Source organism: Schistocerca piceifrons, chromosome 1, assembly GCF_021461385.2.
Source record: "Schistocerca piceifrons isolate TAMUIC-IGC-003096 chromosome 1, iqSchPice1.1, whole genome shotgun sequence".
NCBI classification, from domain to species: Eukaryota; Metazoa; Arthropoda; class Insecta; order Orthoptera; family Acrididae; genus Schistocerca; species Schistocerca piceifrons.
Window position 1 is genome coordinate 490,001,456 of NC_060138.1, and position 12,617 is coordinate 490,014,072.

Consider the following 12,617-nt stretch of genomic DNA (forward strand, 5'->3'; position numbering starts at 1 on the left):
TGCCCAGTTTGCCTATCTTCAACCAGTATACTGAAACCCCGTAGTTGATAGTCAGTGCTATCTGGCGTATTCCAAATATTAGACACAGTAATTCCACTAGCATGGAACTGAGTCCTCACTTCTCTGATCCCACCTTACAGTTATCTTGTTTTGTATGTCATAGAGGTACTGTATCCTCATGCTGTTTGCAAAGAATATTATGGATTCGAAGACTGAAGTGTGATATGTTCTCATTGTGCAAAGCAGCAACATGAATTCACTGTAGCGTGCACAAACCAACTTTTGTATTATTTTTGTTGCTTTTCGTACTATCATATGCATGTGCTTTGTGTAGTTTTTTCTTTTGTTTCCAGATTTCAGACTTGTTTTTCTTTAAAATTAGGTAAATTCTTTTTATTGCAGTAACAGTGAGCCTTTTGCTCCCAAAACGCTGTTGTATGCTCTCCAACACACTAAGACCTCTTTGCTCTGCTGCAGTCGTGGTATTGGAAAAGAAGAGCAACAATTGTCTGTTTATGTGGCAGTTGAATCAATGTACCCATCAGCATCTATGAAGTGAAGAAGAGGTTCTGTGGCTAGGTTCTAGAAGGTAGTTCCATAGACTGACACTTGTGTGTGCATCCCTTAGTGATTTTCTGTATCACTTTCAGATTTTCCATGTGCCACCCTGCCTCTGCAGAAGTTGTAGAAGCAATAGTTCAGTGCACCTGATACCTGTAGTGCTTGAATTTGCGCAAATATCATAGTCTGCCAAAAAATTAATGAAAACACCTGCAGTGTTAATCATTTCCGTAATTATATATTTATCATAGATGTTTCTGACTCTATACGTACATTGCTTGGTAAGCAGTATCATCAATTGACCTACTTTGTCTCATGCCCAGTTGCTATGGACTAAGGCCACAAAACTCTGTGTGCGAAAGAGAGTTACACTTGACTTATTACATCACTTCATCCCATGAGTTGAATACATAATGCATGCAGTGGCAGGACTGAATCAGAAGATCTCAGTGTAGTCTGAACAGTTTGAAGGTTGTCAGAAGAGTCTGGACCAAAATCTCGCGGTAGCAAATTATGAACATCTGGTAGTCTCAACAGTTGACACCTGAAGGTGGTCAGAAGAGTCCAGACCAAGGACATTTGGCAGTTCTCCAAAAGTTTTGGTACATAATTAATGTCATAATATCTCAAATCTTCACAACATGCCGTTATGATAAAAACATACATCAGTCATCATACACCAAATTAAAACCTGTTGTCAAATTTCTCATTGTCCAGAGTCACATGTAAAGCTATCATTAACCTGAAGGGGTTTGAACACCACAGCACTTTACTAGGCATGGTGTGACTTATTTTTTTTTTGTTAGGTGTGGTATGTTTTTGATTTCTTCTGACATGAGAACTGACTAACCCAGAGCCAGACAGAGTGACCGAGCGGTTAAAGCCGCTACAGTCTGGAACTGCACGACCGCTACGGTAGCAGGTTCGAATCCTGCCTCGGGCATGGATGTGTGTGATGTCCTTAGGTTAGTTAGGTTTAAGTAGTTCTAAGTTCTAGGGGACTTATGACCACAGCAGTTGAGTCTCATAGTGCTCAGAGCCATTTGAACCATTTTTGAACTTACCCAGATGTAGAAGACACAGTTTAAATGGAATACAGGACTTAATGCAATTTACCAGTATTAGGAGAGGGATAGATTGCTCCTCACCATAAACGTGACATGTTGAGTTGCGGACAGGCACAGTGAAGAGATTGTTACACATTTAGCTGTTGGCCAAAGCCTCGGTCAGGAAAGAAAACACACAAGCACACCTCACACAGAGATTGCCATCTCCAGCAGCTTCGACCAGAATGCATCAATCACATTGAACAAAAGCAGCAGTCTGGAGTGTTATGGTGAAAGGGGGAGGGACAGCAGGGTATGGTAGGGGGAGAGAAAAATGCTCTCCGGCAGTGTGTGCAGGAACTAGATAGCGTCATAACAAGACTGCTAGGCACAGTCGGGAGACTGTGGGGTTGGGTGGTTGTGGTTGTGGGGGACGGGGAGAGGCAGAAAAGGAGAGGAGCAGGGGAGGGGGAAGACAGGCAGGTGTATTGGCAGAGGGCGACACTCAATGGGGGTGAGTGGACATGAACAGGGAGGAGGTGATAGGTCAGAGGGGGTGGAAACTGTTGTGTGGAGGGTGTGGGGACAGTAGGTTACTGTTGGTTGAGCCTACGATAATTTCGGGAGCAGAGAATGTGTTGTAAGGCTAAGCCCATCTGCACAGTTCAGAAAGAGTGCTGGCGGAGAGGAGGGGTGGGGGGGGGAATCCAGAGGCCTGGGATGTTTAGCACCAATTGAAATCAATCACATTATGTTCAGCTGCTTGTTGTGCCGCAGGGTGGTGTATCATGGTGTTGTCCATATCATGCTCTTACCACAGTTTGGCAGTGACCGTTCATCCTAGTGGACAACTGATTGTTAGTCAAATCAATATAAAGAGCTATGCAGTGATTGCAGAAGAGCTGGTGTATGACATTATTGCATTCACAGGTGACGTGCCATCTGTGGAGTGGGATAAGCCTGTGATAAGACTGGAATAGGAAGTGCTGGATGGGTGGATTGGGCAGGTCTTGCATGTGAGTTTCCATGAGGATGTGATCCCTGTGGCAAGGGGTTTGCAATTGTGAGCGGCATAGGGACAGACTAGGCTGCTGTGGAGATTGGTGACAGAACATCAGCTGAAGAGAAGAATGTTGGGTACAGTGTCCCTCATTTCATTTTCCTAATATTGTTGATATTCCAGTCTGGAGTTTCCATTGTTTGCTAATGCAAATTAATTTTTTTTTACATGCATCAAGTCAAGCCAACCATGAAAGTTGCATTAACTGAACCTTCCAATTTTTATTCTGGCACTGACCTGCAAAGAAAAGTCTTTACCAAGTAACATGTAAAACCTGTGGAGAGAAATGGGTTATACCTGCAAATCTCCTTCATGTTGGGGTACTTCTGTTTACCATGGTTCCTATTCATGTCAGTTTATGGTCCTCACTATGACAGGATGCATGGAGACCATTTCTATACCTATGTGAACTTTACAGATGCTTTGCTGAAAGAAGAGGTCTATAATTAAACAAAGAAAATTAGGACTAAAATCCCATCAACAACGAGAGGAAGAGCCAGACGTGGTTTGCTGAGCATTTTGTAGAATTTCAAGTAGTAGGCTGTCCTCTATATTTATCAAATATCAATTTAGTCAAGTGTTTATGTGGTATAATGGAGATATAAAAATTTACTGTAGGCACCAGCCAACAAATATAATTTAAAGTCTTTAATGCATTTCTTGAAACAGTTTGCTTTGAACTATTCTAGTTTACCACACTAGGAGATGACATAAAGAACAATGGTGATCATTACATTTACTCCATGCAGTTTGTAACCAGACCAACTCATCTGTTGGTCTGATGTGTCCTTTCTGTATCTATATAGAAAAATATTTTATTAATACAAAAAGGTAAAAACAGCAACTATCCACTGTTAATAATGCTATTTATGAAAAAACCTGTAGCTATTATACATCTGATAGACTTTTTTGTCAGTTGAATGCAATTTTTGAGCTGGGGCAGTTACTCTGTAGAAGACTTCCATAGGTAAGGGAGGAGTGGAAAAATGCAAAATATGCATATATTGTTAGGGTTTTGATTCCATTATTCCTCAGTTTCTACAACTGATAAATCACTCGTAGACAGTTTGAGGCACAATTTTTCTGTGTAACTCACCCAGTTGAGTTTCTGAGCTATGTAGAAACCTAATAGTTCGATTATTTTGTGATCTTAATTGAAAACAATGTCATCAGTTTTATTATGACGGGCATTCAATAAGCAATGCAGCACATTTTATTTCTCAACTGCTTTAAGTCGAAAAAATGTGGAATTTGTTGTGGGATATTGTAGAATACTCCCATTTCTGCTGCTATAGTTTAATGGAGTTCCAATAGGTGGTGGCACTGTATGTAGCCTTCAAAATGTCATCTGTAACGGTGATGTGTCCCAAGCAGAGAGCTGTTACTGAGTTTCTTTTGGCAGAGAATCAGACAATCACTGATGTTCATAGGTGCTTGCGGAATTTCTACAGTGACCTGGCTGTGAATAAAAGTACAGCGAGTCATTGGCTGAGACATCTGTCATTATCGCAACAAAGTTGGAAAACCTGTGCAATCTCCTGCATGCTGGCTGGCTGCAGGCAGCTGTGACTCCTGCAATATTGGAACGTGTGGACACACTCATTCAAGGTGATCATCGGATCACAGTCAAACACTTTGCTGCACAGCTGTACATCTCTGTTAGTAGTGCTATACACTCATCCACCAGTTGGGGTACTCAAAGATGTATACCCACTGATTTCCTCTCCTCCTAACAGAAGATCATAAAGAGCAACGAAGGACCATCTGTGCAGAATTTCTTGCATGTTACAGAGCCATTCATGACAATGTTTTGTAGAACATCGTCACAGGCAATGGAACACGGGTTTACCACTTTACAATGGAAACAAAAGAACAGTTCATGGAATGGTACCACACCACCTCTTTTTCGATGAAAAAGTTCAAATCTGCACCCTCAGTCGGTAATGTCGTGGTGATGGTCTTCTGGGACACTGAAGGGGTTATTCTGTTTGATGTCCTCCCTCATGATGCAGTGATCAACTCTTTAAGTGCATCATGCTACCCTCAGGAAATCGAAGAAACAACTTCAGCATGTTTATCATCACAAAAATGCAAGTGAACTTCTGCTTGTCCATAATGATACAAGGTCTCACCCATTTCATGGGATTGTTCTTCCTCATCCACCGTACAGTCTGGATCTCACACCTTCCACTCCATGGGAAGCAATATGTGGATGATGGGGAGGTTATTGATGTACCAAGACATTGAGACATTGGCTATGATGTCAACCAGTAGAGTGGTACCATGTGGGCATACAGGCCATCCCAGTAACTTTGTGTAAGGCTGTTGCATTGAATGGACATTATGTTGAAAAATATGGTTTTGTAGCCAAAAGAGTGTGGAATAGTGTGGTGTATTGGTATCCTGAATAAAACCAACCTACTTTCAGAAAAAATGTGGTGCAGTGCTTATTGATCACCCCCTCTTCTTATTAATTTCTGAATAATTTGCCTGGAACCAATTAGTGCATTGGACCCTTGCTGTATTTAAATTATGTGGCAGCTTCACTAGATCACCAACTTGTGATTATATTTCTGTCATATATTTACAATACTGCCTCACACAGCAAGAATGAGAGAAAGTAATTTATATAAAATAAATAAAGATGCCCCAGATGAGTGGATGCAATTGGATGTGAATGTACACACATAACCACACCCTGTGACATGCAAACCACTTGTACACCTACCATGTGATCTGCACCACTTCCTTGGAGCACATTTACACAATCTTCACACTTGACAGAGTTGTTAGCAGAGGACAGTCTGGTAGCAGTCCTAGCTCACCATCCGGGTCACCTGATCTGTCAATGCGCAGTTACGTTGTGTGCGGAGCCCACAAGTCTAAGGTGTATTGCAACAACCCTCATAGTCTTCAAGAACAGCAGCAGAACATTTTGGATGAGACTGCAGAAATTCCAGCTGGCCAGCTTCGATCACTTTCAGCAACTTGCTGGCCAGTGCCCAAAGTCCCAAGACATGAATGGTGGTCACTTTTAACATCTTGTATAGTCAGGTTAGTATAGTGTTTCCTTTCCTCTACTGTGTTGTTTTGTACCCTGGATCTCTGTTCTCCAGGCCACTTTTATTTGCCCTACCCTGTACAATGAACAGGAATGGACCCAGCACTGAGTCCTGTGTAACGCCTTTTGTAACAGGTAATGAGTCTGATCTTACCTTATTTCCCCCTATTTCCTGTCTCTCGCACCCAAGCTATAAATTCAGGTTGACAAAATGTGTGCAGATATCACAGATAAGTATGACCCTTTAATTATGTTGCTGTATTTGCATTCTGAAATTGGTGCTTTCAACAAACATGTGCAAAGTTCTAGGTATGTGTGCAGCTGATGTTTTCAGTGTGCTCAAAATACATTAAGGATTGACAAGGGCAGAGCAACAATTTGAGAATGATAACAAGAACACCAACAACAACAACAACAATAATAATAATAATTTTATTGTCATTAATAGTAATAATTTTGTTGTCATCTGGTCATTACAGCAGTTAACAGTGGCAAGCACAATATACAATAATAACATCACACTAGGGTTTGAAGAGATAGCAACAACAGCATATCCAAAACTACAGTAGGTTAGATATCGACATTATTTTACAGTGAAGGAAGTACAAGTCTTAGAATGGGCCAACAACTAACCAGATGTTTACTGCATTACAAAGGCCCCAAAACAGATATCCGTGGATCATCAGCCTGAATTTGCTCTGTACTGGATCCTGCGGGATTTTTAATCTCAACACAGACAACTTGCTTTCATTAAGTAAAACAAGATTTTAAAATGCATGAGGCTGTTGTCTCCAATACCATAAAAGTCAAGTATTTAGTTTAGAGCTGGTATATGATGTATACAATCATGGGTGTTGCTTAGTTCACAGATAGTGATTGGGGCAAAGCCCATGTCATTCAACTTGTGAAGGACATATTTGAGCAAAGACCATGTCATTCAACATATGAAGGACATATTTAAAGGATTAGCCAAATGAGGCAGGGCAGTAGTTAAGATATTAGCCATATATTCATGTGGATGGAGTCTGCTCTGTTCAGCCATCCTGATTTAGGTTTGCCTAAACCATCTCAGAGAGATGGCAGGATGTTTCCTTCATCAGTGCCACTACTGACAATCTGTGCTAGTCTCATAACAGCATACTTTTATATTCTGCGTCTATGTATATTTTAACATATTTAGTTGAGTTGTATTATAATGACTAATCCTGTATCATCGTGAGATGTTCCTGGATGAATGAATAAATAAATAAACTAAAGATTCCATGGTATCAGTGACAGCCAAGATTAAAATTTTAAGGTTGGAGTCCAAACAGTGAGAAACAAATTCTGCACTTCACATCTAATGGAGACACCTAAGGAAGTTGCCAAAATATCATGTGAAGATAAATGATAACTTGGCTGCAAACCCAACAACTTCTTTTCAGCTATCAACATTATGGTGCCCTTATAGCAAATAATAACAGCAAAATTCAATGTGCAGAAATTTTTCCAGCATATGAGAAGAAAATGTTAACTAAATTAGATTGTAAAACTTCTATAAACTTTTTGATTTTTTGTAATAACGATGCTGTGGGGTCAACTTGATTATGATAATTAATCAATGGAAAGTCCAGGACGGACTGTAACAATATTATGATTGCTGATTATGATAATTGTTATTTTAAAGAATTTTGTTTTAATTACAATAACTTTATCTTGCAGGATGGATGTGAGAATATTCCAGGAATTTTAAGCAGCACAACAAAGAGTCCCAAAAAGATAAATGCTGAAATAATGCTGGATGAAAGACTTGGTAAGAGGAGGAAGAAGAAAAGGAGAACTACAGATGCATTGGGTGTTTTAAATGGCCAGTCATCCTCCACAAATAAGGAATACAAATGCAGTTTATGTGAACTGAAAACTCCTGATATCTCTGTGTATAAAGCCCATTCTTGCAATAAGTATGAGGGCATCAAATGTGAAAATGATTTTAAGAGTTCTCAAGGAACCCAGAAACAAATAAAAAATATTCATTCAGCAGAGTGGCTGTGCCATATCTGTGACATGATTTTTGAAGAAGAAAACATGCTTGCATCACATATACAAACTAGCTCTCATAATGATATGGTACACCATAAGCTGCAGAGTAGACAGCCTGGTAACAAGAAAACAAGTATTTTCATTTTTGGAGAATACACCTGCAGCATTTGCAACTTCAAAACAGGAAGCATAGCGACTTACAGAGACCATCAGCAGTTTCATTTTCAAAACCCCTCAGAATACGAGTCATCATGTAAAAGCTTTCTAAAGAGAGCACATGGCCAAAAATCGAATTCATACAAAACAGACGATCATTTTGTGGACAGTACAGAGAAAGGAAGTGAACAGAGAGTAATCCAGGAAGAGCTCACCTGTAATTTACAAAATGGTATCACAAAAGATGGCTTTAATATTCTGAAGGCAGAAGACAAGGTGACTGTTGACACTAATTATAAAATGACTGAAAATCAGAAGTTAGCTACTGAGGACAGAATTCCCAACACAGAACATTACTTCTGCAGTTCTTGCTCTTTAGTGGTTCCCTCAGATAGGTTACTACAGCACCATAAAAATGTACATCATACACTACCATCATTAAGGAAAGAGACATTACTTACTACAGAAATAACCAGTCATAATTTTTGTGATTTACAGCAGAAAGGTTGCTTGGACAGTAATAAGTCTTCCAACCAGTATATGAACAATGAAAATTTTATGAACTTGTTTAAAAAAGTAAGCACTCAATTTATGCAAGTTCCTAATAGAAATAACAATAACTTAAATGGCACAGAGTTAGCCATTGAAAATGTATCAAGAAGAGCGACTTCCAATTCCACTACATGTACAAAAAGTGACTGTGATTCTAGCCAGCATGCTGATGGTGAAATAGATTATACAGTTTCTGGTAAAAATGAACAGCAGTCTGCTACAACTCAGAACTCAACATTTGAAAACTCTACTGAATCCTTAGTAACAACACATAGGTCACATTCATCTGAAGCAACCCAAGTAAATAACAGTATTCCATGTAATTTTCCGATTAATAAATTTATGGAAAATGCTAGGACTGACTCAGCTGTAAAACAAAAGGGAAATTCTGAGAAAAATGTTAGTTCTAATTCAAGCCATGAATATTTATTAGGTGCACCATACAGAAATATTCAGAAAAGTGAACTTGTGTCAGAAAATGGAACTGAAAGTACAAAGCAGAAAGACTGTGAGATGAAGGCAAAAGTTGATAATGAAACATCTCTGTCAGATAGCTGTGGATCAATAAGTTATCCACCACAAACAATGAAGGAAATGAGGACACCTTTTCTTTTTCATATAACAAAACCAGGAACTGCACAGTGTGAAATTTGTGGCAAATTCTTTTCTAGCAACAGTAAAATGTTGTACCATAGAGATATATGTTCAAAGAATTTAAGCTGTAAGTTATGCAATAAGCATTTTCTAAATATGAATGATCTACATAAACATAATAGTGAAAAACATCAAACACATAAAATGCATCATAATTGTATGCACTGTTCAGCATCATTTTTGACAAAGGAACTTTGTCTGACACATGAAGAAAATTGTGTATTTGTGCCCTATTGTGATGAATGTGGAGAAAAATTTTCTGAAGTTGATCAGCTGCGGTCTCACAAGGATACAACTCATAGAGATCCTCACTGTCGCCATTGCGGTAAGGAAATACTTAAATTAAAAACATTACGATATCATGAATTGAGGCATATGAAAGATACTGCAGAAAAGTTTGAATGCAGTGAATGTGAAAAAGTATTTAAAACAAAAACTGGCCTGCGACATCATTTTGCGCTACATACTGGCCAATACAAATTTTGCTGTGATTATTGTGGCAGAGGTTTCATGTCAAGAATGATGATGGAAGAACACAGAAGTAAGCATACAAAGGAGGAACGTTACATATGTGATGTCTGTGGTCGTAAGTTTTGTTTCCAGAGTACATATTGGATTCATCGAAAATGGCATGACAACCCATTCCCATACAAATGTAATTTTTGTGGTCGTAAATTTCGACACTCTTCATTGTTAGCAGTGCACAAACGTAAACATACTGGAGAGCGACCCTACAAATGCCCTCACTGTCCTCTTACTTTTCCTGTTGGAGGCACATTGAAACGCCATATCATTCTGCACACAGGAGTTTACCCATATAATTGTGAAGTCTGTAAGCGTGGTTTTACAACTCGTCACAAATTTGCTATTCATCTTTCTAAAATTCATGGTGACAGTAAAATGCTAAATGAAAAATCACGACCAAATGAGTTTAAAATGGTCATTAGAGATAATGAAACAGTGAAGAAGCAAGATAATGTGGAGCCATCAGCTGAATGGCAGAACCCTGACGATTCTGAGCAAGTTGATATGAACTTTAGATTAGGAAGTTCAGCAGGCGGTGTGGATAATTTTGACCACTTGGAGGGGGCAATGTCATGCTCCTTGGTTCCAGATGAACTTTTAGTTGGAAATGCTTTTGCAACCAGAGTCGTTGAAATAGTTCTTGATGACACTTCTCAAGCTGTTGCTGCAGTGACTGTTGCAGATCCTGAAGCACATAATCTTCCTGATCTGTGGTATCAGTAACAAAATTAGCAGCATAATCAGCGGAGAGAAACAGCTGCAAGAAAATATTTTGTATATTTATTTTTGTAAGATGCTGTGTATAAATCAAAGTAAGGTACCTGCTATTTATGTTAAAAGAACACTATAACATGTGAACTGATGTATATTATTTTAAAGGTATCATATGATTCCATTGTTCCTGAGCTAAGCGGTTCTTTATTTCTGCAGTATTTGTTGTATCATAATAGCTTTTCTTTGAACACTGAAGTGAGTCATTTATGTTAACTAAATGTAGAGAGCTCACCAATGTGAAACACCTCTAGCAATTAACATGATGAACTCAAAAATTTGACTGGCTATGTGAACGTGTAGATAGATTGTTAGGTTCTTGTTGTGTCTTTATTGCTGCATAAGTTAATCTCCAGTTATAGTTAAAATAACATCTTTGATCTCTGTAGCATTTTGGTTGGCAGCGATCCTACCATGCGATATGCCCAAAACCGAGAGTGTCTGTCCACTAACACACAAGAGAGAAAGGATTTGTGTAAAATAGCTTAGCCACAATCTCTAGAGATGCTGCACCCCCCCCCCCCCCCCCCCCCCCCCAAGTATAAAACTTTGTTCCCTACTACAATGCACAGTTTGATGCCAGCCGTTAGTTTGTGATCTCCGTAAATCGCTTCAGTCAAATGCCGGGGTGATACCAGTGAAAGGGCAGGGCTCACTTCCTTCCCCAATCCAATGGGACTGGTGACCTTGTTGTTTGGTACCCTCCCCTGAACCAACCAACCACAGTTTGACATGAAAAGGGACATTTAATTTGGATGTACCTACTAAATCCTATTGCAGTACTGTCAATGCACTTCCTATCCAGAGGTAACGCCTTATGTGGAAGCCGCGATATCATTTACCAACTATGTGGAAATTACTGCACACTGTTCTGCTTGGTTGTGATGAAAATGAATGTTCACTAGCAAACTGTGTACAACTACATTGTTGCTTTATATTTTAGGATTAAAAACCTGTACATTGCTCTCTTACACTTCTCAGCAAAATTAGAAGTTTAGAAGTTTTGCGGGTATGCAGCCAAGTTATTTTCCTTACATGACGTTTTGACAGCTTCCCTGAGGAAGACAACATGGGTAGTAATGAAATATTGTGTAAAAAATGACAGCTTTACTGTAAACCCAGTAACTTCTAAACTGAAAGCAGTGATCCTTGAAAGAGACCAACATATCCATACAAGACACAACCAAGCAGATAAAGGAACAGGCTTCACAGAAAAATGCATAACCCTTTATCTCAGAAAAGCTAGCATTATCCACTTCCAAACAAATCAAATTGACTTTCATGTACCAGATGTAAAGATCAATGGGCACACAGTCCATGTGTAGTGTGCCCAGGCATCCAGATAAATAACAAACTGAGGTGGCACCAACACATAGATAAGTTAACCAAAAGGCTCAATTCTGTTGACTTTGCACTTAAGGAATCTCTTCTGCTATGTTGCTCTGCAAGCAAGATTGAAGCTCCCTCTGTACTGTCTTATGGCATTATCTTCTGGGAACTATAGCTAAAAGTCATGCGGTAGCGTTCTCGCTTCCCACGCCCGGGTTCGATTCCCGGCAGGGTCAGGGATTTTCTCTGCCTCATGATGACTGGGTGTTGTGTGATGTCCTTAGGTTAATTAGGTTTAAGTAGTTCTAAGTTCTAGGGGACTGATGACCATAGATGTTAAGTCCCATAGTGCTCAGAGCCATTTGAACTATAGCTAAAGACAAAAATTATTTATTCTGTAGAATTTTGAATAAGAATATTGTGGAAAGTTGACAGCTACTCATCATGTAGAGGCCTCTTCAGTAATTTAGGGATTTTTTACACTTTTATGTCAATCCATTTACTTGCTACAGGAATTTGTTTTTAATTACAAGAATGAAGTTAGAATGAACTACAACACTAAAAATAAAATTTGTTTTCTCTATATTGCACACCCCAATCCAGAATGGGATTTTATATTTTGAATCACAAGTTTTAAAGAAAGCTGCTGCTAAACATTAAGCTGGAAATTAAAGAATCCTTTTTAGCCACTTCCACCCAACTGATTAGAATATTTGGACTCAAATGTAAATCCTGCTTAATATTATACAGGTATTCACTTTGTATATATGGTAATCCAACGTGGCTGGTCACCTCAGATTTCACCTGAATTGCTTAAAATGTAATGATTGTTTTTACTTAGATGAATTGTGAAAAAGTTGTCACTCAATGCTATCTTCATAGT

General features: G+C 39.0%; 1 protein-coding gene across 1 annotated transcript in view; it reads left to right on the forward strand.

Annotated features, from left to right (window-relative positions):
• LOC124740672 overlaps positions 1 to 12,617 on the forward strand; it is a 118,117-nt gene that overhangs the window by 37,868 nt on the left and 67,632 nt on the right. Inside the window, exons 4-5 of the mRNA XM_047248632.1 lie at positions 7,430 to 10,347; positions 11,387 to 11,414. Of these exons, the coding sequence (XP_047104588.1) occupies positions 7,430 to 10,347; positions 11,387 to 11,414 (2,946 nt within the window). The remainder of the gene's footprint in view (positions 1 to 7,429; positions 10,348 to 11,386; positions 11,415 to 12,617) is intronic.